The sequence below is a fragment of the Colletotrichum abscissum genome (assembly GCF_030869225.1).
Source record: "Colletotrichum abscissum strain IMI 504890 chromosome Unknown Scaffold_4.1, whole genome shotgun sequence".
Lineage (NCBI taxonomy): Eukaryota > Fungi > Ascomycota > Sordariomycetes > Glomerellales > Glomerellaceae > Colletotrichum > Colletotrichum abscissum.
Genome location: NW_026850320.1, coordinates 1327903 through 1353328, shown reverse-complemented (window position 1 = coordinate 1353328; position 25426 = coordinate 1327903). Strand labels below are relative to the sequence as shown.

The 25426-nt window shown below is 52.1% G+C and overlaps 7 protein-coding genes across 7 annotated transcripts; 3 read left to right on the top strand and 4 right to left on the bottom strand.

Moving 5' to 3' along the window:
- Nucleotides 1-2264: 2264 nt before the first annotated feature.
- Nucleotides 2265-3769, bottom strand: CABS01_02385 (C6 zinc finger protein; the record flags this gene model as incomplete). Its single annotated transcript, XM_060535763.1, has 2 exons — nt 2265-3494; nt 3731-3769. 2 exons carry the CDS (start codon nt 3767-3769, stop codon nt 2265-2267), a joined length of 1269 nt encoding a protein of 422 aa, XP_060396068.1.
- An 883-nt stretch (nt 3770-4652) lies between these two features.
- Nucleotides 4653-6547, bottom strand: CABS01_02384 (uncharacterized protein; the record flags this gene model as incomplete). The annotated part of the gene is made up of 8 exons (XM_060535762.1): nt 4653-5155; nt 5206-5273; nt 5333-5706; nt 5765-5832; nt 5896-5932; nt 5995-6179; nt 6231-6369; nt 6422-6547. The coding sequence occupies 8 exons, from the start codon at nt 6545-6547 to the stop codon at nt 4653-4655; spliced, it is 1500 nt and encodes a 499-aa protein (XP_060396067.1).
- A 5131-nt stretch (nt 6548-11678) lies between these two features.
- Nucleotides 11679-13489, top strand: CABS01_02383 (high-affinity nicotinic acid transporter; the record flags this gene model as incomplete). Its single annotated transcript, XM_060535761.1, has 6 exons — nt 11679-11830; nt 11908-12228; nt 12302-12514; nt 12576-12997; nt 13073-13265; nt 13324-13489. 6 exons carry the CDS (start codon nt 11679-11681, stop codon nt 13487-13489), a joined length of 1467 nt encoding a protein of 488 aa, XP_060396066.1.
- Nucleotides 13490-16881: 3392 nt separating this feature from the next.
- CABS01_02382 (uncharacterized protein) lies at nt 16882-18590 on the top strand (the record flags this gene model as incomplete). The annotated part of the gene is made up of 3 exons (XM_060535760.1): nt 16882-16947; nt 17060-18330; nt 18470-18590. 3 exons carry the CDS (start codon nt 16882-16884, stop codon nt 18588-18590), a joined length of 1458 nt encoding a protein of 485 aa, XP_060396065.1.
- Nucleotides 18591-19420: 830 nt separating this feature from the next.
- On the top strand, nt 19421-19732 carry CABS01_02381 (uncharacterized protein; the record flags this gene model as incomplete). The annotated part of the gene is made up of 1 exon (XM_060535759.1): nt 19421-19732. One exon carries the CDS (start codon nt 19421-19423, stop codon nt 19730-19732), a length of 312 nt encoding a protein of 103 aa, XP_060396064.1.
- Nucleotides 19733-19888: 156 nt separating this feature from the next.
- CABS01_02380 (dienelactone hydrolase) lies at nt 19889-20916 on the bottom strand (the record flags this gene model as incomplete). The annotated part of the gene is made up of 4 exons (XM_060535758.1): nt 19889-20091; nt 20182-20531; nt 20614-20713; nt 20778-20916. The coding sequence occupies 4 exons, from the start codon at nt 20914-20916 to the stop codon at nt 19889-19891; spliced, it is 792 nt and encodes a 263-aa protein (XP_060396063.1).
- Nucleotides 20917-21748: 832 nt separating this feature from the next.
- On the bottom strand, nt 21749-23203 carry CABS01_02379 (riboflavin transporter MCH5; the record flags this gene model as incomplete). The annotated part of the gene is made up of 2 exons (XM_060535757.1): nt 21749-22702; nt 22766-23203. The coding sequence occupies 2 exons, from the start codon at nt 23201-23203 to the stop codon at nt 21749-21751; spliced, it is 1392 nt and encodes a 463-aa protein (XP_060396062.1).
- Nucleotides 23204-25426: the final 2223 nt, after the last annotated feature.

The following is a 25426-nucleotide window of genomic DNA, read 5'->3' as shown; positions in this document are numbered from 1 at the left end:
TCGGCTTACACCCGATTGGGGATAACTCACCTCTTTGGCGTGTTGTTGAGCACCATTCGGTTCAAGTCAGATAGACATAGAGAGCAGCCATCAACCCGGAACTACACACGAACGCGCAAATACCGGATCCTAGATGATGGGAAAAGACAACAAAGAGTCGTGAACAACTTGAGAACACTCTTGAAGGTGAATTCAGAATGAGAGAGGAAGAGGGAGTCGATCCATGGCTCAACGGGGCGGCTTACGACTAAGAAGCAATCTTCGATCGCAATTGCGATCAGGGCATCCCGGCCCCGTCCGCCACCGCCAACAAGTGCCGTTGGTCGCAATTGAGAATGTGAAAGGGGTCCAAAATGAAGCAAACATGTCTCTTGAATCCATGGATTGATTTCCAATCGTTTTGAGGCGATTTGGGTGGGTTGTGGTAGTTCGACATGGCTTCACGGGTGGTCTGGGATGGGATTTTGGCATCGGATCTCACTACGTGGGAAGATTGAACCCAGCAACGATGTTCAACTCAGCGTTTTTCATATGCAAAGACTGTTCAATATTGTTTCTGAATAGTCTCTTTGTGATTGGTCGTAAAAGAACGAGTATTGATTTGCTCTGGCAACTTGCGCACTCGCTTGGCGTCGAAGGGGAGGTCTGGGAGCCAACCGTCCGCGCTTGCATCAAAGAAACCCACGACTACATGTACCCGAACAACACGCAAAAGGATTTCGATCTTTTCTACCACGAATTTGGAAACTCTGAAACTAGTGCCATTACTTCAAATCGAGCCACAATGAGCCCTAGATCACCGTCCAGGGTCGTTTAACTGGTGATCCTATGGACGTGCCCTCGGAGAATTAGCTCAATAGCGCTAGACTCATCCAGGGACCAGGAGTCTGGAATGCTTCTACGGATATTCTAGTACGTGGAAAGGCCAGCGTTGCATCGGCAAGCTTCAAGAGAAGGATGATAGACTTCTTCACCGCCTGATTTAAGGTTTTTTACGGGAGTTTTCAATGGACGAACCCTCTCTATGTGGAACAGCCGATGGATTCCTGTTCCGAGCCTACGGTCTCGTGACAAGGGGTTCATGCGGGCGATCTTGGATCAGGGTTGACGACTTGGCCATCACGAAGGGGTGATCGCAAAGTCGCAAAGTCGCAAAGAAGCAGGAGCAGTTGCACTGATTCTGGAGATGTGAGAGAGTCCCCAAACCCGGGGTTTCGGCAGAGTAGCGGTCAGAAACTGTGTTCCCCTGGCGGAAACGGCCGTGTGAAGCGCGCTTCTGTGCAGGCCTACTACTAGTGGCCAAGCGGACTGGATCTCTGCTGTTCCGGCCGTCGCCATTTTGCTGCTCCGGATGCTTCGACGCGGGGTGGTGTTCCCAACGACGGGTAAAAACATCTGCCCTGCCCTCCATCTCTCTGCCACATAAATTACATAAACCAACCACTCGTTTCGATTGTTTCGACATGGATGCCCAGTAGGATGATTGCCACACCCTTGCTTGGATCCGATCCACCAAAGGCCGATTTGCTCCGTGTCCCTGGATCTGTGCTCCGCTGGTCCCATACCCATCGATTCCGAGTCGCTGGGTCGAGGTAGGACAAGACGCCTCGCCATTGGAAGAGGCGCAGCAACCTGCGACGCTGCCCCTGATTCCGATGGAGACTTTGAAGCGGTGTGAGCACGCTTGAAGCAGTTTACCCATGACCGCGGTACCAACAACCAGGTTTGCCAACGACGAGATTGGCATCCCGGATCCTTCAAACCCTAGTCTTCAGGCCGCGGCGCAGTCTTGCTTGTAATTCGCGCTGGAGCCGTTACTTGTCAGTCACAAAAGCCTTCACGAAAAGTGGCCAACTTACCTTGACGAGACGAGCAATTACAGGATCGGATGCAGGCTGACGTAGGACGCGCAAGATCATGCAGGCGTAATCTCTTGAACCAACAAACTGTGAATGGTTGCGCGATTCCGGCGCGAATCTGTGTCGCCGAAAGAAGACGCCGCAATATGGACCAGAAGTGGTGCAGAGATCCCAACCTCCACCCTGTCCTCAACGCATTCGTCTGGTCACCTGCTCTTCCTTCGATGGGGTCGATGCTGATCGGCCCTGGCGCTCTCAAGTCCGTGGAGTGATGTTGTCGGAAGGTCGCCGAGAGGCTGATGATGATGGCTCGCTCGCTATGACCTACTAGGCCACCGCCCTTGGTCGGCAGCGAGCGCCAAGACGTTGAGAAGCTTTTTTGCGATACGTCAAGAAGGCGAAGCTTCAATCAATCATCTTTTGAACTGAAAGCACACCGTGGTCGACGGACCCCGGCTTCTTGACCTGTTCGGCTGGCCATTGAAGCCATTGGGCGTACTGAGATGGCAGAGTAACGAACAGCCCTTTCATGAGATGCTCCGACCAGCCTTGCATGAACCAGAAATGTTCGAGGGTTTGAACCAGGACATTAAAGTGCCCTAGCAATATCAGGGATAGCGCTTCCTTTTGCTGGATGCGAATTACAAAGTCGTCGCTCATGCTATACAGCCATCGCATAACGACTTCAAATCGGCCCTGGACGTGCGCCTCCGGCTCCGCTTCGGTGCCAAATGTTTGCTTGAAGCAGTCCTTGAGCAATTCAAGTGAGATCGTGTACATTTGGCGCTCGGGCTCAGGCGTGGTGGCCACCAGATCGGCGAGCTCTTCGAACCGTTGTTCCCATGAAACCATCTTGTGCACGGGGTCGGGTAGCGGCGGACAGTGAGTCCAGGTATGTTCGAAAGATATGTTTCCGTCATCCCAGCCCGCGATGATGGCTTGTATACCCATCTTCTGGACGACTATACGGACTCCTCGGAGTAAGCCCCACCAAGGAACCTCGCCGTCCGCTGCGAGGACTAGGAGATGCCCTGGGCTTGGCTTCTTCGCAAACGTGTAGAGGCAGACGAGCACCGTGGTATGGTATAGCGCTTGACAGTTGTCTATATTGATATTCGGTATAAGGTTCGTGATCGCCGGTAGGGCACTTGTGGAGTGCCGCTCTGCGAGGGTCTCGTACCGCAGGGCCTCTGCTGGCCGGAGTCTAGCGAGATGCTGTGCTGATATCGCCAGAATCATGTGGAAGACGTATTGATGTTGGAAGCCCAGCCGGGGCACATATTCTCGCCATACACGTGCTTCACCAAGGGTAATTGCTGTATGGCACATGTAGTGATGCAGGAGTTCGAGATCGTCCCGGTTTAACACCGCGGGGGCGATGGAGGAGAAGGAGGGCTCGGCGGACGTTGTAGGGGCCGGTGTACGCGGTGTCTTGGTAGCATCGGATTCGGAGGCAGTCGGTGTCGGTAATTTCCGGACGGCGTCCCAGTCCTTCCGAGGACGGCCCCGTTTTCGCGGTGCCGGTGGCGGGAGGTCGGTAGGAGATTGGGTGACGAGGTTCGTGGGCGGAGGAGCGAAGTCGCAGTGCATCGAGAATCTCAGACAGTTGCCGCATTCAGGCTTGATCTCATCACACTGTCAGGTCCATTACAGTCAGCATTGATTACTATTCAAAGTCCAATTGCGCGGTATGCGTGGGTAGACAGCGATTCAGCGTCACGAGAAGGTATGGAGACACGCGCCTTGACTTTTCTCCTTTTACAATTGTGGCACCCATTGCGAGACTTCTTATGAGATCTTCTCTTATTCTTACGACACGTCCCGCAGCAGCAACCACTGCCGCTCGTGTGCTTGTCCGACGCCGTGCATACTGATGCTGTCGGGCCGGTCTCGTTCTGGCCCTCGTTCATGGTTCGCGATCGTGGGGCGGCGCTCGTCGAGCGTGGATTCGGTTAGGCTGGGTAGCGGCTAGGTAAGGTATCGGACAGCAGCTCGAGCGGGACGGCCTCGTCCATTCCTACGAGCGCATTCCGCATATGACGTCGCTTGGCATCAGTTTGGGGTAGCTGGGAGTCAGCATTGGATTAGTCGACACATAATCCAGCGCCTCAAAGAGCTTGAAGAATTGCAGAATGTCGACTTGGCCAGCTCCAAAGCTGTTCGGCAACCTCCCCGCACGTGGGTCCACGGCCTCGCTTTCGGGGTCTCGGATGATTTATCGTATTTGATCCGAGAATTGATCCGGTTTGATTGGCTGAGCGGCACTCACTCTCCCAAGAGTTGAATCCCTGTTCATCAAGATCTCATCAATTGAACCTTTCTTATTTCAACTCACTGCAGGCTGCTTCTGTGCTTGGACTATGAGAATCGAATGAACGTATTCAATCATTTTGATTCGAATAGGCTCCGACTTCTCATATCAGACACAACAGCAAACATTGTCATCCAACTCAACACCTGAGCCACGATGCCCAAAATCAATCCTCCATTAACATTCTGAATTCCGCCGCAAAATGAACCTCACGGATAATTCTCCGCCAAGTTGGCGCAACAGAGATGAAGTCCCTTTTTTATCTCAAATCTTCTCTGACGTTCCATAATAAGTATGATCGTCATAGACCCCAGCTAAATTCAGCGTTTCAGTCTCACAGCTGTTAGCAATCAAGGCAATTAAGGTAGGTACATCTAACAAAATTGACGTTCTATTGCATTCGAGTAACTTCTATATCAAATCTGGGGTATCAACCTCTAACCTTATGTATCAAATGGGTATCTCTAAGTCATGCACGCGTTCTACATCCAGGTCTTCGTATTAACGACCCCTCTCAAGTCTAACTCGTACTCTGCATTTGCCTCTCTTCGGAAACTCCTAATGCTCATCGGGGTCATCGGCGTTCTAGGAGCCTGCAATGTGGCGCTATCTCTCCACGGAGGCTGATAACTTAGCGGCTGTAATGGCGCTGGTGGCAGTGGCTTCATCCTCGGATCGAGATGCTCCGAAATGTGAACCTTGATCATGAATGAGTCCTCTGAAGGCGAGGGCTCGGGGGATGGTACCGTTCGGGGCCGTGATGCGATGACGGGAGCTGGAGCAACAGGCTTCTTGTCTCCGAATGAGAGCCGGCTTCTTGCTCTGTTCAAAGTTTCCTTGACTTCAACCGTCGGGCGTGTGCCTCGGATAGTCGTGAGAAGTCCCGGGATCTTCTTGAGGAGAGGTCGTAATGCAGGAAGACTACCGCACATCAAGGCGCACGAGATCTCGGCCATACTCCATGTCACCACATCGACGTTATCCCCTGGCTATGTCAGTCTTCTGCTTGGGATGTAGTCTAGCGCCTGAACTTACATGTGGTGTCATAAGACTCCGCAAACAGTACGAGCCAGCGCAATCGCACAATGGAAGTGATGCATGCGCTGAAAGAGATCTGAGTTAGCCGAAAGACTCGAAGTTCCAATGCAGCGCTAGGACTCACAATGATCCAAGACTCAACATGAAGCCAACCGCAATCTTCTTTTTGAAACCCAATTGGAGCCTGCTGAGCTGCTGGATGGGCATAGCGAAAATGACGATATCCTCAACGATGCTGAGAATTGCGCTGGCCATAGCAACGGCGTTGACGTTGACGCATTTGCGCTCGATAGTTCGGTCCCAGATTCCAGCGATGGGGGCACATTCGAACATGATGACAAAGAGAAAGACCAGTCCATGGCCGACGAGGAATACAAATACCAGTTTGTTGATGATTTGGAACTTGCGATCGGGGAACACGCGGGCGAAAAGGGCAACGATGGACAGCTTTGCTAGGATGAGGACGACGACGTAAAGCATTTGAACAGCGTAGTAGAGCTATGATCAGTCCATTAGTGACATTGAGCTTCGTAGTTGCGCGGCATGTTCAACTTACTTGAAGAATCTTCTGGGCATTTTCCGGGTTCACGTTCCAGTAATGAAGCCCGAAGCCAAGATCGGCGGCTTTGAAAAGTCAGCAACTGAGTTGTACCAAAAGCAATATAGACGACGGCGTGGAATACTCACTCGCAACTACGCAACCAAGGGTGGTAGCTAGTATAGCCTATGATAGATATCAGTCGCTGAGGACTAGGTGAAGTATAGTTGAGACATCAATCAACTTACGGCAGTGACTATCGTCATCCAATCATCGAGCTCTAGGCGGCTTGCTATAATCCATCTCGAAACCAATCTCAATATCACAATCGGAAAGGTTATCACGGCCAACACCGCCACGACCAGCTTGATTTCGGTGTCTCGAGATGGATGAGGGTAAGGACGGCAGAGGTCATCCGTCATATAAGATAATGCTAAAATTCATTAGTAAAAGCTAGGCTAGGTACGTCAAGCTGAGAACTCACACAGCTGATCTTGCCAGCTACACGATGTTTGCACGCATCCAGATAGTCCATCTAGGAGGGTGACGTTGGTGCAAACACATGAGGCGATGTTGTCTAGTCCGCAGCCTGAACTGAAAAACGCTGTCGTAACACAAGAGACCTGCCATAGGATGAGATGAAGTTAAATGGAGGCTGAAGGTATCGACACTTACGGCGCATTGAGGGATCTGAGACATGAGCTCCAACGGAGAAGTTGCTGCATTCGTGCTGTCTTGGCCGAGAACGGTACCTGCTACCCAAGGTAGCAGCGCAAGAAACCACCGCACGTGGTTCTTCATGGTTATATGAAACGTGGAAAAACCAGAATACGGGGACCTATCGAGTTCTTGTTTATCTGAAGAGTGTTATCCAGCCCGAATATGCGCCTCGGGAGACTCGGGGCATCGTTCCTAAATGCGGCTTTCGGCGACTCCAGCAAGCACGCATGAGACGGGAGTCGAACCAGAGGAGAGCTTGGCCTTGAGATAAGTATGTTGAATCATCGTGCCTCGGACGGACTTGACAGCCCGGATCCAAGATTCGAATGCCCTTGGATATCCGCAAACCGTTGGTCAATGTCTATTTCCGACTAGGTTCTCATGTACGCGAGCCCTGCGAGTCTGTCATCTGCATCTTGGCAGAGAGCCCAGAAATACTACACATGCATGCAAAGCGTCTGATATTGATTCGACCCACGCGAGTATTCTTGAGTTGGGGTTACAATAGTCTCCGAACAAGGCAAAACGCTATGAGCCTCGCAGCTCAATTCGGCATGAGCGACCACGATGGTGGGCGGGGTGAATCTAAGTCTGAATCATGAACCCTGGTGCCGGCAACGAGGTCCATTGGTTCGTCCGATGTCCGCTGGGTCGGGGTTTCAAGTTGACATGCCGTCTGGTGAGCCCGTGCAACCTTTCCGGCCATCTCTCTGGGTCACTGAGAAACGGGTGGGCAGATCATATTGCTTGATCAATATAAAGAAACTCAAATATCGTGGTGGTTTTTGGCGGTTTGCTGCAAGCAGCACTCTATCGACCTATCCACTCTGGCGCAAGCGGCCCTGCCTTTGCTTCATGCACCCGCACGAGTTGACAAACACCCCGCCCGCTATCACATTTCGGCTCCATGTGGCTAACCACGTGTAGAGCGCGTGCGATTCAAGTCCGCGCGCGGTGATGCCCTCACATGGGGTTCGTTGTGGAGCAATTGAGTTGAATCACGTCAAAGTCCCCACGCGATAGTCGCAAACGCGGGCCCGGACTCTGAAGAAGAAGCGATAAAGAATCAGGATATTGACGTAACCTGGAGGCGGGATATTGATTGAGCTATCCGCAGCCACACCCGCAAATACGACAAGTTATATCTTCCTCCTCAAAGTTGAGCTTCCCAAAGGTCATGTGCGATGGTGCGACCTTGCGGAACCACGAGAACGAGGAGCTCGGGTCGGCGTGAATTGGCCCAGTTACGCTAACGCCACAGCCGCGCTTCTCTTACGAGGTGTTCCCTGAGTCAAGCGCCCGCCTCAAGCCACGCCAAGTGCTGCAGATTACCTGGAGTAATCAAGGGGTTTTGGAACCAAGCTTTAGCTCATCATCGTAAGGTGTGATGCAACAGACGGATACCGTTGGTCGGCCTTCCGCGTACTCCGGACTTTTTCGGCCGGGACCTCTACCATGGCGTGGCCACATGCTGCACACCGGTGTGACAACGGTTGCTTAGCGTGCTCCAAACCCATGGCAAAGACGTGCTGCCGCATGCCTATTTTGCACTTAAACTTTGAGGCAAGGGCTGCCCCCAGCTGTAGAAGCCGTTATCTCTCGTGCACTGGTCTGGGTTTTCCGATCCTGAGCAATTTAGCACTCAGCTTGCGCCTACCTCTAGGCTTGGCTTGCCTTACCTGGCGTTGCGATTGTGAGAGTTTACTAGCTCAGGCAAGTCATTAACCTTAGCCAATCCGGGGTTGCACAATGTTTGGTCTTGGGAAATGCTCGCTGTTTCTGGTAAAATGAAAGCTAGCCCAGACGGAATAATAATCAATTGACTTATGAAGACAGGCTTCAGCCGAGGAATCAAGATACGCTTGCTACCGACAAGAAAGTGAACTTTCATCCAACGCAATTGATTGATCAAATGAAAGACATAGCGTTGCATGATAATCGTGAAAGGAGAGCCAAGCGAAACCAGTCTTGGCACTGTGCCGCCATGCCGCAGCCCTCCCACGCCGATAGCGTAGCAACGGCATTGAAAGCTGTAGGAAATGAAGATTTGACACTTGCGTAACCCTATCGGTCATATCCGCAATCTGACAGATGATGTGACAAGAAGGCAGGATAGCATTATCTTCATACCCATGGCGTTCAAGTTCGTCCCTTTTCCGACATGACCTTGATTTGTTCAATCACCACTGCAATTGACCGGGCTTTTCCCCAGTGATGCACTCCCGTCATGCCGAATCCACTCTATGGACCTCTCCCGCCGGCGGGAAGCATCCAGGTCCTCAGTATCAGACCAGGCGGTGAATCGAGCGTCCTGGAGGCGGGTTCGGAGGCGGGTTTCCAGGCGGGTTTCGAGTCATTAAGTCCCGAGACTCCTCACGACTGCGTCTTTTCTGCACGTGGAACAGGTTCTCATTTACCTGGACAATGAAGATGATTCGTGCGAGCTTAGCAGTGGAACCACGATGTTGAGGTGCCTTGAATCAGTACCAATTCACCGATTGCGCCATTTGCTCATAAATTCACAGATTCCTTGCCCCAATGTCGATAGATATGTTCTGTATCAGTCCGAATGTTGTTGACGATCTAATTCACTAGCTCAACCAACTAGTCACGAGACATTCGTAGATAAGTAAGCGGACGGCCCAGAAGTGATCAGATGACTATGTATATGAGAGAGTGTCGTCTTTCTTGAATCAAGTGAAGAAAAGAGGCATTAAGTGCATGTTGGTAAATTTCGAATGGACTCCCTTGGGGCTGGAAGTGTCTCTTAGTCGTGTCAATCTCGATGAACACAATCAGACTTTTCCAGTCTCACCAGTTGTTCCGTGGGAGAGCTGTATCTCAACATAGGTGCATATGTACTGTACTGACCGGTCTCCCATCGATGCCAAGCCGGCATGAGGCTTCGTCTTGAGTCCTGAACCAGCCGAATGAACAGATAATTTACTACCGCCGTAGCAAACGGCAGCAGTGCACAGGATGTTAGCCCCAAAAAGGCTGCTGTATTCTTTCACAACAGAGATTAATACAGTCATATTCTGTCATTGGTGAAATACATTGAAGGCTAAAAGAGCTTCACCTGACGCTAGGCAGACAAAACTCAGCCAGATACAACTAGTATCAGGCCCGCTTCCAACCAGTACATTAACAGTTGAACCAGTGTAAAAGACTGATCTTCCGTTTCCGAGTCGTTCTGAAAGAATATCAAAGATCGGTTTTCATGAAGCATTCATGTCTCGGAAATCGAAATTCAGACCTAGATACACTATATCAGATCTTACACTTTGGATTAGGGCGGATCAGACTCTGGCGAGCTGCCCTTCCAAAGAATGTCAGACTGCCTCTAAGCACTAAGCATGTATACAGTTATCACGCCTCGAGCGGTGTGATGACGCACTAGGACCAAGCCTCGTCAGCGTGCTCGCCAGCGTCCATGAAGAAGTTCCAACTCCTAGTACGGCCATGCTCTGATATGCAATAACCTCCCCACTTCTTTGGCTTGAAGACCTTATCAGAAGACATATGTCGTCGAGTCTTGAACCATAAGGAAGATGGAATTCGAACTTGCTCGATCAGCTCACCGAGATAGTAAAGGACTGCTGTAAAATGTTATGGTATGACATTGCAGATCGCTCTTAGTGTTCCTAATTCAAGTTATGTTGGCCAATGGCAAAAGAGCCAAGAAGAACTGGGTAAAGCCCAAAGTCGCAAAGTATTTATTATTCATCAAACATAACATTACCTGCGTGACTTGACCCATGTCCTGCGATTTCACCATCGTCGAAAGATGGGTATCGTAAACCAGGGTGCTGTGGATGGTAGCTGCCTTAACTACGACCTGTGGGAGCATTTACGGTGTTATCACTAGTATCAAATGTGTCTCATTATCTTAAAAAGGCGCTGACACCGCCAATGTAGTTGAGTTCGGATGTCATGACATGAACGCGTCACAGGTGGTTATAGTCGCGAGGTTGTATTGGAAAGAGTCCTCATCTTGTAGGATGAAAGGGCATTCGTATCTGCCATTGGAATTTGGCGCTGATAAGATTCTTCAGACTGCCCTCGGCGAATTACTTTCTGGAAGTGAACTGGAATCAGAGCAACGCCTGGGAACCTCGATATTGAGGAGGAAGAGAGCATGCATGTATGCCTTCCTCAATCTCCAGAAGTCCTAACAACCCGCGCGCGTACATTCGAATCATGTCGTAAATGAGCGACTGAGAAAGACGAAACAAAGACTGGCATAATCTTATGAGGGCCAGCATGAATCTGATATCCGCATCTTTCCGTAAGGTAGAATGATGCAGGTAGTCTCGTGTATCACAAGGTCAAAGACAATCTATTGCTGACAAGGATGCATCTTCCGGATTTGGGTACCGATGAGCATCAGGGTGCCTTCCGTACCTTGATATGCGCGTCGACTAAAACACCTTGTTGCGGAATACGTGGTCTTACTGCTCATTTTCCCACGTGCCCTATTAGAAGCCTGATAGGGTCCCTTGAATCTCTCCCTTCTGCGGCCAGCCGAGGCATCAAGACCCTGTCCCTCTGCCCGAAATATTTCTTATTCATCACCATGCATTCCGACGTGCATCCGCCCATCAGCAATTGGCCCTTTTGACAGAGTGATGAGCACGCCTATCTTGTCTCGGCGGTAAGCGACGATTTGTCCGTTGGGCGTTCCCTTGTGTCGCAGGACAGAAAAACCAGACCAACGGTAACCAGATATAGGAAACGAGAACCCCGATGTCACCCCAGTCTCATCGCTTTTTTGGGAAGGTTGCAACAGATCTCGCGGGTGTTGATTCATTGGGACTCGGCCCGTAGCGGTCACAAGTGAAATCCTTCTCCCATCGGCCTTTAACCTTTGCGAGATGCATGCAGGCTTGCTGGTCCAGACCAATTGGCCAGATACCCGAGTGCGTGTCCAACCTCCTGTCTTACCTGCATGTTCCAATTTTGAATCCTTCCAGGGCTAGGTCCAGTCAGCCTGCGTGCTGCTTGCCCTGCTGGCGGTGGCAATATCACTAGGGCTTTGATAAGACGTGCTGACAGGGAGGTTTAGATCTTTGGTGAGGGTTCGAGATGGAGTTAAAAGCTTGAGTTCGGCAGTCGCATCCTCCCCCGCAAAGCCAAGTCGTCTGCCCCAGAAGTTCGTCTGATCTGGTTTCCTCGGTTTTCTGTCCTGCTCTCGAGCTACTGAATTGTCAAAATGGAGTCCGACAGCGCCCAAGTATCAGAAAAACACGCTCGCACCGAATCAATCGAAGTTGGCGAGTCGCAGCCCTTCGACCAACATGCGACTAAGAAGCTCTTGAGAAAGCTAGACTGGCACATCATTCCCTTCATGAGTCTGATCTACCTGTGAGTCGTCGCACAGACATAGCGCCAATGCCACCACAGCATCCGGCCATGCGACACTGGTACTAACCTGGATCAAGACTCTGCTTCCTTGACAGGACGAACATTGGAAATGCTAGGTTGGACCATTTGGAGCAGGACCTCAAATTGAAGGGCATTCAGTACAATGACTGCCTTGCCATTCTTTTCCCGTTCTACATCGCGGCCGAGATCCCGAGCAACATGATGATGAAGCGCCTTCGGCCGTCGATCTGGCTGACATTCATCATGGTCTGCTGGTCTGCGTCGATGATCGGGCAAGGATTCGTCAAGGACTACTCAGGGCTCATGGCGACTCGCGTATTTCTCGGGATCTTTGAGGGTGGTCTGTTTCCCGGCGTCAACTACTACATCACGCAATGGTGAGGCCTCTCCTCTGATGCTCCGATGAACACGTCCTTGGTGTGGACGAGGCTCTAACAAATGGTTGCATAGGTACTGCCGACACGAATGTGGCTTCAGAATGGCTCTCTTCTTCTCAGCAGCGACTCTCGCCGGTGCGTTTGGTGGTATCCTTGCGCGAGGAATTGCCGAGATGCACGGAGTAGGCGGCCTCTCGGCCTGGGCATGGATCTTCATCCTCGAGGGTCTTCTGAGTATCTTGGTGTCCTTCACTGCGTACTGGGCAATCTACGACTATCCTGCCACGTACGTTGAAAATTCAGACAACGATGTATGTTGCGTATGAGCTGACAGTCATCATTAATAGAGCACAATTCCTTTCGGAGAAGGAGCGATCAGAAGTCCAACGCCGACTGCAAGTAGACTCAGGCCACCTATCTAACGAGTTCAACATCAAGTATGTCTGGCAGGCCATCAAGGATTGGAAGATCTACATCCACATGCTCATCTGCATGGCGGGCTTCTGCCCCATCTACTCGATTGCCCTTTTCCTACCAACCATTATCAAGAACATGGGCTACACCTCCAACACCGCTCAACTGATGTCGGTGCCGCCGTATTGCTTCGCTTGTATCTTCACGATCGCCGCCAGTTGGTATGCGGATCGCGTGAGACAGCGTGGTATTTTCCTGATGGGCTTCCAGCTGGTGGGAATCCTGGGCTTCGGTCTCTTGGTCGGTACCAGCAAATCCTCTACGCAATATGCCGGCACCATTTTTGCCGCCATCGGTAAGCTTCTACACCCGTCGTGACTCGTCCTGATGGGGCACGAATCTACCTACATGCTAATCCATCATGACTAAGGCATCTATCCTCAAATCCCACTTGGTCTCGCCTGGAACAGTAGCAACATCGGCGGAAGTTTGAAGCGGGGAACCGGTATTGCGATGCAAGTCATGGGTGGTAACTGCGGCGGCATCATTGCGTCTTACGTCTACCTTAGCCGGGATGGACCCCGCTACACTACCGGCCACAGCATTCTCATTGGCTTTGTGAGGTAAGAGAGAACCATAATGATACGTTGGCCAGTGATGACGCGTGCTGACTTTGCCTAGCATGGCCTTCTTCTTGACGTTGTTCATGACCACATGGTGCAGAAGGGAGAACGCCCGCAGAGACCAAGTTGCTAGTGATGCCGGAGTGCAGGAGTTGACTGCAGAGCAAAAGGAGCTTGAAGCTGAGCTCGCAGATAATGTGCCGTGGTTTAGATACACGATCTGAGAAGTGTGGTCTGGGGAATCGCCTCTCTCTCAAAGGGCTGAGGCTATAGAGATCAAATAGAGGGGCAAATCCATCCACGCAGGTTGTTCGACGCCTTGCCTGACGGTATTTTGCCCCGAAATCAGATCGTCCGGTGATCCCCTTGGACCCTTTGTATAGGCCAGGAACGGTGCTGTGTAGAGGGACTATGCACTCAGCGACTGGCAAATAGAGTAGGCTCCACTGAAGTCTCGGCCACGATCCGGGCTCTGGTCATTGGAACCTTTTTGTAACGAACTCAGTCGGATCGCAACCCTAAAGTCGGGAAGATCTAATCGCTACCGTCGCTATTATAGCTCTTCTTATTGACACAGGTTCTCGGCAATGACATCTGACACCTCCATTTTCGGTCCGAACAAGTGAGAGCCGCTACGTCCCATGTTTGTGTGAGATTCGATGCGGTAGTACATTGTAGACGCCAGCAGGCGACGTGGCCGACGAAGGGGCCTTTCAGAAACCTGGGCGCCGCGGTGGGTGGCGGGCGGGATCAAAGTAAGCTTTTGACGCTTCGTCGATCCCGGAGGAGTCCTTGCGCGGGACGAATCGTTCCATCGCGCTTAATCCGGGGCCTAAACGACGTTGAAGGAACATGGAACCCAGGATGGCGGTTTCAGAACAAGGGACTGTTTCCGCGAGAACGTTGGTGGTTTGAACTGACTGACATTGTCATGAGAGACTTGGAAACTTCTAACCAGTCGAGAGCGAGCGAGCAGAAGAATTGAGAATGATCCAAACATGTTTGGTCGTTAGACAGCACGATATCGAACCTTTGCAATAATCAGATTGTATCCGTCATACCCGGTGTACGAGAATCTCCGGGTAGCTCAGCCACTTCATCGCCTAAGAATGACAGAACCGACCGGTCTCGAACGTCATACGACAACGAACACGACGAATGCGACGAACACGACATGACCAAAGACGTCAGTTTCCGAAGCCAAGCCACAAGACTACAAAGCCGGAAATATGCAAGGACTTTAGAGTATGGCTAGGAGTAGAGATTTCGATCTCAGTAAGATAAAAACCCGCGAGTCCGTGGGGCTATGTTGGTTGCGCGATCAGATGGATACAGGTGAAGAATGATAGGTACCAGGGCACAGAAGATCATTGTTCTTCTAGAAGACCTTTTCAGGGTTCGCTCGGTTTCGGTTTCATCGATACTCTCCGGCCCCGTGGCTAGTGGGCTCGCGCCACGAAAAATGCTTAGCTAGCCTAGCGCCCCACGATGGTAGATGAGCTGATTTCCTTTGAGCGCACGTCCTTGCCGGTAGAATGGGACATTGGGCCGTTTTATGCCCTCGATGGACCTCGTTTGGGATATAACTCGGCGAGGTGGAATGCAGCCTTACAGATAGTAGTCTGTAACGCCCCCGGAAAGGTTGTGGCTATCCGTAGCAACAGGTAAGCTACGAGGGGGAAAGGGGAGGGATGGCAAGTGTGCCTTGCTGCCGGGCTGACAGCCGTCAAGAAAGATTTGGATTGATGGACACAGGGGACCGGGTAGTAGCGGGAGCTTAGGGTTCATGGAGGTAAAGGGGCATAGCAAGGCCCCGTCCTGTCCGTTAACCCCGGAAGCCTAACACAAATCTCGTCGCCGGGATCACGGCGTGATGGCGAGGGCACTGGCCAAGACGGGAGGATAATTTTGGGAGGAACCTTGGTAGGAACCTTGGTGACAGAATGCTATGCTGCCACACTGACTTATCTCATCTGCGTGGACGTTGAGTGGTTGAGCGGCGTAGAGGATCCTAGCCATACACGTATTGCCTGTGGTGCGTTGCCCACCCAATACATGTATTTGGGTATGCCACTCCACGCAACGCATGTCGACGTTTGATGGAGGCTTGGTGGAGGAATTGACGTCTTGATGCCGTGGCTCTTGGCCACATGAGTGATATTCAGGTGTGCATGTCTACAGATACCTCCTAGTTGGTGGTAGTCCCCTACTAGTACTTCCAACGGGCAGGATCAGGAGCCCCCAACCCGACGTGGATCGTCATTTAGCGAACATGGATCTAGAGAGAGGTGTTGAATCTTTATTAGAGTGCTGCCCCTCTCGTGGCACCCCTGAGCCTAAGCCGGAGCCTGAGCCACCACCACCATTGGCACCACATAGGAAGAGTCCTTCGGTCTGATGATAGCTTAGACGAAACGTAACCGTACACACCGACACACACCACTCTTGCTTCTTTACAATCCTGCCCATCCCCTCCCTTCAATCTCTACACTCGAGAGTCAACAACAGGGCTAGGCTCCAATAGGAACGGGCAGCATACGGCCTTGTTCGTTTCACTTTCTCCACGCACACGCCATTCCAGATCCGTACGAGCCGCTATGTTATTGTGTTTCTGACGCACGCACCCGTGCTTCGGCTTGACTCGTAAGCAAGGCGCAGTTTGGAGCCAGCTTTTCTTCAATACCCGCCCCGGCGCTGCCCAGTACGGGACGGGGCAGACTCACTCCCAGTCACTCCGAGAATCCCAAGAACCATCTTCCCCGTCTAGGTCACTGGTCACTGCTTCGCTCGCGTCTCCCTTCACGATATAACTCGAGTGGCTTGCTCCGCGCTTCGATCTTGGGCGAATGTCCAAGACCGGCCCCATTCGGATTTGAACTCAACCACGGCTTCGTCGTGCCAGCAAAAGCTTCCTCCCCGACGACAGACAGGACTGGACCATAGATACATCACATCACCACAACTCGCACTCACCTTAGTAACCTAACTTTACCTTACACTACATCCATCACTTATTCACGCTACCGTCGACACGCGAAGCCATTACCTCAGCCGTTCCGCTGCAGAAAATACCACAGACCATCTCCGGCCCCGGCGCTCATCTCCCCGACTTGCCTCTCCTCTTTCAGTCCCAACCTATTCACCATTTACCATCCACCAACCGACCATCCATCCATCCTCTCAACCCCACATATTCGCTTTCGGTCTCCTCGACCTGCTTGTCGAGACCTCCAACGACACGCCAAACGATCGTTGTCTACGGTACCTTTAGCGGACCGCGCCGCTCTTGAAGTGAAGAAGAGCCACATCTTGCTGACATCTCGTCACCGGTACTCAACCGATTCGTCAGATTGCCGCCTCCTTCCCCTGTTCATCGCTCTCATCGGATTTCTGTAGCAAGGGGGTTTGAGGTCTAGGTGTCCCCCCAAATCGTGAGGGTTCTCTTCCGGCAGCCCAAAGGCACATCGCTCGCCTGTCTGGGGTCCAGCCTGCCCACTCTTCATCGGACGCGAGGTTGGGGAAGTTACGGCAGTGTTGTCCCTTTTCGCCAATCTAGGATAAGAGCCCAGGTCTAAGAGGGAATAACGAAAGGGTTGCTTATTCTGCTTGCTGCAAGATGCCGCGCCTAGGGTACAAAAAGTCTCGCGGTGGCTGTGCAAGGTGTAAACAGCGTCGCGTAAAAGTACTTACCACCTTTCATCCATTCGCATACACATGCACACTCGTCAACCTCTCTACCACTCACAAACCATCTTGTATATTGAACGCGGCCCGGCTGACACTTCTGAACCCAGTGCGATGAGAACAAGCCGTGTGGCGCCTGTATCAGGCACAACACCCAGTGCAGTCTTCTTGAGGGCTCAGTGGACGGAGGCTCCGGTGACAACATGAGCTGGGAGCCGACATCCAATTCTAACGCATCGGGACTTTCAAGAGTGCCGAGTTTCCAGCGAAGGAGCTCATCGCGAAAGGGGTCCAGCGGCAGCCGCAAGACGCAAACGCCATCAATCAGTCCGATAGACCACTCATTGACGCCGCCTAGTCTGCTCGAGGCCACCCTCAACCTACCAGCAGACTTCGTCAGCGACCGGGGCTCATCCATCGGAAATAGGAGGTCATCTATCGCCGCCTCGAGCCCTGACCCCTTTCCTTATTTTGTCAAGTTCTCAACCGAGCCCGTGGAACCGGTTCATTTGAGCAAGTGGATTACAGATCTCGAGCTGATGCACCACTACTCCACGGCCACTAGTCTCACGATGCCCAGGTCATCAGACGTGAGCAGCATCTGGCAGTTTGAGGTACCGAAGCTTGGTCTGACGTACATGTTCCTGATGCACGAAATCCTCGCCATTGGTGCTTTACATCTGGGTTATCTGCACCCGGAGCAGCGCGAGTCTTATGCCTTGCATGCCTCACAACATCAAAGCGATGCGATAGCGGGCATGAGAGAGTCACTCATGAACATCACGACCGAAAACTGCCACGCTCTGTTCGCGGCGTCTTCATTACTGCTGCTCAACGCATACTCCACTTTCCCATATCAAAGGGGAGCGCCCCATTCACAAGAGGCACCGACAGTCGACGACGTCCTCGACGTGTTCTTACTAGTGAGAGGAATGAGTCATATCCTATCGTCATTCCAGCCCTCTATCCAGAGTGGGCCATTTAGGAACTTCTTCACAGAGGTGGTCACTCCTGCGTCAACACCGTTGCTAGAGGCAGTCACACAGCACCTCGAGAACCTCCAAATAAGCTTAAAGGCATCCAGCGCCGACGAACCGACCAAAGCCATCGTCAGCAAAGAGATTGACGTGTTTCTCGGGTGGATCATGCACGCCGTCGAGACAACGGCGTTTCCAGAGCTGCGAGTGGCCTTGACATGGCCCATTAACCTCACGGAGGAGTATCTGCAGCTGCTGCGGAACCGCGATCCGGCGGCTCTAACTCTGCTAGCTTACTATTCAGTCGTCGTTCGCTCGACCGAAGCTACCACGTGGTTCATGCAGGGATGGGGCATCAACTCGGCGCGAGCGATAGTATCAGACTTGGATCCAGAGTGGAAAGAGTTGGTCAAATGGCCTTTGGCATTCATAAGCGATAGAAGTATACAACTTTAGTTGTTATCTAAATAAATTAAAGAACAAAACATTTAGACTACCATATTCCGCTCATGCCCTGATTTGCCTCGTCGGAGATCACACTAGCTCTGCAGATTTGAGAGCAGAGTCCAGACAGTCAGGGCTACCGCGGGTCCTACGAGCCGTGTACGATGATCCAGTGCTATTCTACGACTTGGCGGTGTCGCCAGATTCCGCCGCCAAGTAACAGCTGTTCCGTTGTTCAACGTCTACCCGATTACCCGTTTGTCTACATCTTTTAGGCTCGAAAGTCTAACGAGCCGATTACCAAAGGCCTAAAGATTTCGGCCGAGCGGCAGCAGAGCGCATTGCGGGCTACAGTGGCCCGGAGATGTCTTGGCGACTAGAGCTCGTTCGACCTACCTACTTAGGATAGAACTCATTAGCATTGAAGGTAAGGCATATTCAACTACTTCGTACAGAAGCTACTAGGAACACAAATGAGCTGTAGAGTCAGAGTGTGAGCGATCTGAAACGATCAAATCAGGAACAGACGGGTTGTACCTCAAACCCCGAAACCGAAACCGAGGTAGGTGGGTGCGCCTGGTTTGGTGCTACGACTAGTGGGGGTGTTGCGAATGTGCGATCGTCCTGGAAGCTTAAGTGATCCGACCTAGGGGTAATACTTAGCGGAAAGTGAGAATTGTAAGGCTGATTATGACTCTGCCGCCAGATCTAAACACTGCTTGACGCGCTGCATAAGGCTTGTCACTACCTTTGTAGCCCGTTGTCCCCGGGAGAATTTGTCGGCAGGCTGCAGCTAGGGGTCCCCGATGACATTGGATCCTAGCTTTTCGCTCGAAAAGAAGCCACATGATGACCATGACGTCTGAAGGGATAAAAAGCTTAATGATGCTAACTGACGCCGCGGACGGCAATAGTCGGATGAGGATGAGGTCTAGACGCGTCTAACGCGTGGGACCACAACTATGGAAAGCGAGGTGCATCTTCTCTGACTGGCCAATTTAACAAGTCTTAGCTTCTCCGGTTCTGCGGTCATGCCGATGAATCTTGACGATGGCAAACTTGCAAAGTTGTTCTCGGAACTTCCGTGCCTATTCATACATCTCCTTGGGCAGAAGAATTCTACGAGTCCTGCTGCTTACAGCGAGGGCGGCCATGTTGCTGATGAGCTGTTTGCTCTCGCATTCAATAACGTTTCCTGGCAAGGCTCTCGACGTATCTCCTTGGGGCGGATTCGAACTAGCCCTCTCTCAAGTAACCTCATTATCGCCGCTAACATGTCAATTTTACCTCCTGGTACAGGTACAGACGATGAGACGAACGATTGACCTCATAGTACGATTCGCGAATATTCCAGACGAATAGACGAAAACGGATACACATCTCTCTTTCCAGACAACATTGAGAAAGCCTTCGAAGCGCGGGTAACTGTTGGACTTCAATTGTTGAAAGCAATCAGTACAGTCGAGATCATATTTGGACAGCAAACTTTTCGAATATGTACAAGAATTGTAGGCTCGATCAAGCCCAGGTGTCAAAGAAGCGAACAGCCTGGAAGAAAGCCTCCTCCTTGCCGAACTTCTGTCTGGGGTCCGAAATATTGGCGCGAACGCCGAATCCATGCGAGGTACCACCATACACAGCGAGGGAGAAGGGCTGGCCAGTCTCACTGAGAAGGGCCTCGACCTCGGCACGACGAGCGGGCGACATGAGGTTATCAGTTTCTACAGCGGCATTGTCAATAACAAGGAACAGTTCAGGTACCCTTCTACAGGTGCCCTCCTGGGAGGAGAGGGGCCGGGATTATAACGTACCGGCGGCAGCGACACTCGCGGGACCAGTGATGGCCGTAATCTCCTCATCGGTAAGAAGACTCGGGTGCGCGGCGAAGCCGACATCAGCGCCCTTGCCCTCGGCGAGGACGCGGAAAGAGTAGCGGCCTCCGAAGCAGTATCCCGTGACGGCGACCTTGCTCACGCCGAGTTCCTCGCGCAGGTACTTGATGGAGTTGGCGATGATCGGGTCAGTAACGTTGGGTCCGTGCTGCGCAAGGAACGCCGTCGTGTTGAAGCCGGGGATGTTGATATCGTTCGGGGCGGGGCTGCCGTTGAACAGGTCCGGCGCGACGGAGATGTAACCGGCGCGAGCAAAACTGTCGGACAGGCTGGCCGCTTGCGTTAACATCGGTATTGGCACGACGGTGCCATATGGCGGCCCGAGGTCTATGGCTGGTGTAAGGTACTCACAGCTTGTTTTGCGCGAGCTGGATTCCGAAAACGTCGGTCAGGTAAAGGACTCCAACAGTCCTATTACCACGCGTGCTTGGCTTGGTGACATATTGGGTCACTGCATACAAATCGCGTCAGCTTGTGCGCCAGATAGACGTCGCGACGAGATTGAAAAGACTCACGCCCATTGTACTTGACCTCCTCGCCAATTGGAGTGCCAGTGTGGGCAATGGCGGAAACGTCGGCAACGGGGCACTTCTTAGCAGCATTGGTCAGAGATACGAAGCCCAGAAGGGCTGCGACAATAGTTTTGCTGAGCATCTTGAAGGTTTTGGACTGGAGGTAGGTCAATCACAAAGCACGGCGGACGGAGACCGGATGGAGGTAATGGGACGGGACGGGATAGCCCAACATCTTTTTAAGATTTAAGCTTCTCCCCGTTCCACGCGTCTAATGATTACAAATAAGCCAGATCGGAACCTATTTTCTTGGATGGTCATCCGGACGGAGATACGGGTGGTATCTTGGAGATATCCTTTGCCAAGGCGGTAGACATGGCGCAAGACCCTTGAAGACGTCATCCAATCCTCTAGCCGTGTGCTCCGCGTCTCCGCAAACACACCGTGAACGGTGAAGGATTGAGAGTTGCCGGGGCGGGGAGAAGGTTCCAGTCTGGGCCCAAGGAGGAAGCCGAGCTTTTTCTTCTCCGCTTCAGAATTGTGCGCCAATCATTGTGCTCGGTGCCCCTGTTTCGATGGTGGCTTTTGTTTGCTTGTTTAATGTTTAAATGCAACATTGATGGACGTGATGATCCTTGGATTCTCTTAAGGCCAAGCCGTGCGGCAACGGGAAATGAGCATCGTTTAGGACGGACTGCCGTGATTTGGATGAGGGGTCCGCGTGGGGCAATTGCGACTTATCAATGGCCGGCTCGCTGCCGAATCGGCAAAAGCGTTGAATGTTGAGTCTTTATTACTAGTTCTTAGTAAGGTTTCGGTGAGGGTATTCATTCATCAGACTCGGTCAAAATGATCCAGCCTATCCAAGTCTCCATGACGTAGACCACCATGGCAGCAATTCTCTCTCAACAACCGTTATGCCGTATCTCAGCTCTTGAATACCAAGGCTGGCTAGCTTTCATTCAAGCTTCTTCTCAGACAAATCCTAAAAGACCCTCAGTAGTGAACAGCTTTGCGCAAAGCGTCAGAACCGCCCCGACCATGCAAATGACGCCGCCAAACACGGAAATCTGGTCGTAACCGTGGTACCGATTGAGCAACGCGCCGCTGACCGGTGGCCCAATCAACACAGCAATTGATGCGAATGCGATGCCCATTCCCATATAGGTGCCGATATCCTTCGGCGTCTTTGGGCACAGGGTGAAGACCACGGACCCTCCTGAGATGATGGCGCCAGAAGTGAGACCATACGCTGCGGCAAAGCCAATGATTCCAGCCTCAGTCACTGCCTTGGGCCAGCAGAGAATCGAGATGGCGGTTAAGAGTCCTGCAGTGAATAAGATGTTGATGCGACCAAACTTGTCGCCGAGGACGCCTGGAATGATGCGGCCGGGGATCGAGGCTCCGTTAATGACTGCCACCAAATAAGACGCCAGTGACGGGCTCAAGCCGTGATCGATACCGAATGTCGGCAAGTAAAAGAAGGGGATGAACATGCCCACAAACATGAGGCACACGCCACCAGTGAGACACAGAAACAGCGGCTGTCGAAAAGCTTTCCAGATGAAGAACTGGCTCCTTCGAGGGGGAAGACGGGCCCTGACGGCGACGGACGAGTATAAGAGGAATGGCATCATGATGAAGCCGCATATGCGAACGGCCCAACCGAATCCCAGCGTGTCCAGAAGCTCTGAGAGAACGATGGGGAAGACGACTGCGCCCAACGAGGAGCCGGCAATGGCGAGACCCATGGCTGCTCCTCTCCTCCTCTTGAAGTATTGAGGCGTGGCGGCCATTGCTGGGAACATGATCAATCCGTTCGATAAGCCGCTGAGCACACCTTGAGCGAGCATGAAGTGCCAATACTCGTTGCACAAGCTCGTCATCATCACTGAGAAGATGTATACTATCGCGGCGGGACGAATGACCTAGTCAAGGTTAGCTTCTTCTCGATGGCGATACCAGCACGCCTGTGTCTTGTGTGCACTCACCCATGCGCCATAACGGTCAAAGATTGGCCCTCCTATAGCACCAGACGCAAACACCAAGAATGCCTGTATTGATCCGATCCACGATATGTCGTCTGGCGTATGGTTCGAAAGCTGATGGCGCGTGTAGTACGCTTGAAAAACGCCAAACGAGTTGGTGTACCCCAGAGAGCAGAACAGGATGGCTGCTGTGCCGGCCGCCACTGACCATGCTCGCGTGCCGCCTTCGGGGAAGTCATCTTCAGCCGACTGAATAACCTTTTCGTGTTTCTCCTGCTCGCCTGATCGTCCTTGGTCTGTCGATGGCGTTGACTTACTCTTCTCCGACTCGGCGCGCGACTGTTGAAGTACTTCCCCGCGACCCTCGCCCGAATTGGCTCTCGACGGACCGCCCTCGACGATATCCTTCACCTCATCCTTGGTCTCGGTTGATTCGTTCATTGTTGCGTTGTTCTCAGAGAACTATGTGTCTTTGAGAGATTCGAGAAGCTTGGATCAGCTCCATCCTCAAACTGGGCACAAACAAGGCGCGTCGCTGTCTATTGAAGGCCACCAAGACCTCGCGCACCTCGGGACCGACTGCCCGCGGCCACCGTCACGAGATGCCCACCTGTGAGGCGTACATGAACTTTTGAAATCTTCACGCAACAAGTGGGCTCTGTTTCTGCAGCTTGGCAGCTAGTCGGGAGGAACGTGCCAGTCTGAGCCCTTGGGACTTCACCGATCGACTTGCTTGACTGCGGCTACGGCACGGCCGAAAGCGCACGTGCGCCGGCGAGCTCCCGGAGGCTGATATGTTTACAGTCAGTTTGAGAAGACGCAGCCCAGCCCGACGGGAGCCCCGTTAGAGGCGGATCTCGCAAGGCCGTGGCATCTGCAAGCTCGTTGGAGGCGTTTTAGGAGTGACAATGACTTCATGGTTGGCAAGTGGCATAAGCTCTGTATACTTTAGGTTCATGACGCTATCCACGGTTCACAACCAACGTCGTCTGATCACAAACTCGCAAGTACCGTGCAGCACTGCAACTTTCTCAAACAGCACGTAGCGTACTTGGATCGACGCCAAGGGAATGCGAATGCGGTCCTCGACACTGCAGCTCCTGTCGATCAATAGTCCCCGACGCAGGCTGTACGTCTGCCCTCGCATGTTTACCTATGTCATCATGACCAACAACCTTAAATCGATGAAAGCATTCGTCTGTCGCGTCCGCACCCATAACATGACTTGTTGCCTATATGTAACTCATGCCCCGAATTACTCTATCGTTCTTTTGGTGTAGCAAATTCTCGTACACATTGCATCCTTCACGAGTTCACCAGAATTCAACAAGGTTTTACCCTCAGGCCTCTGACCCAGGCTTGGGGGTCGACGAAACCTTCCAGGCTTATCCAGAACTCATGGAAAGATGATTGCGCTATGCCGATCAAAGCGTTTGAAGACATAGCGAGCTCTTCGACAACAGTGAGGTGGCTCATCACAGATTCTGATCCCGTCAAGGTCCTACCTTATCAAATGGCGGGCGCAGTCCGTGTGGTTGACAGACTTCGGAGTATGGGTTGAAGTCATCCTGTCTCTTCGGAGAAGTTGGGTCAGCTATGGTGCATGTTTCTTCGTATGCAACGAGTCTGCGCCTTGGTGGACTTGCAACAGCTGAGTTATGCTCATCTGCTCTTGAGCTCACTCTGTCCTTCCGAACTTCTCAGCCTAAATTGAGTCCAACGTTCATTCGTCTGAGGTCCTGTAAACGCCCTGGTTGCCAAGCCGGCTGAATCTCTTCATCCGACACAGCTATACATTTACATTAGATGCTGTAGATGCTCAGACTACACCGTTGACTCCTAGACGAGTCGTTCCGCGTTCAAAGTTGTCAGGTTGACGGTTGTCACATGAAGAAAAGAGCAGCTCCAGACAACACCACGAGCAGGCAGATACTATGAGGCCACCAATGCTAAAAGCCCCGTTCTCTCCTTCCCACCATGACGTAGTTTAGTGAGCGCCATGAGAAGCTAGGGTAAAAACTTTAAGTGTATGTTACTTGAGACTCTCAATCCTCCGAAGGCTAGGCCAGGGAGTGAGGAAGGTCCGGTGACAGTAGACTCAACGTTGAACACTTTACTAACGCGCATCATGTAATCTATACACAGATTACTTCGTCACATAGAGAAAGACTTGGAGAGCGTGTTGCATTCAATGTCCTGGTTCCGGCCCGCGTTTCGACTACCTTGAAGGTCAGCCTCAGCTAGGCCATACGCAACTGCTCCAACCTACATGTATGAACATAACCAATACGCAAGTTGGTCTTCAATGACAGTTCTTCTCACTTTACTAGGTTACTAGGCGGAGTTTGCACAACATGAGAGAAACGGCGTTACATCGCAGATTCCAAGAGGAAGACACATTATCACCGGCAAAGTCACACATGACGAACCCCTTAATATGGAAAAATGGCATCACGAACGGAGCTACAACCTCCGCGAACCGCGATGTTTGCCCGTCTACCCCGCTACGGAACCAAGGGGTCACAACTATTTAGCCCCGGCTCCCCTGCGATCGCTGCACGCCGAGACTCACGCCGAGACTCACCCCGCAGATCCCCCAGACGCCCGTTCGGCACAGACTTCGAGCCAAGAGCAAAGTTTCGGACAACGCAACGTCTGCCGTCC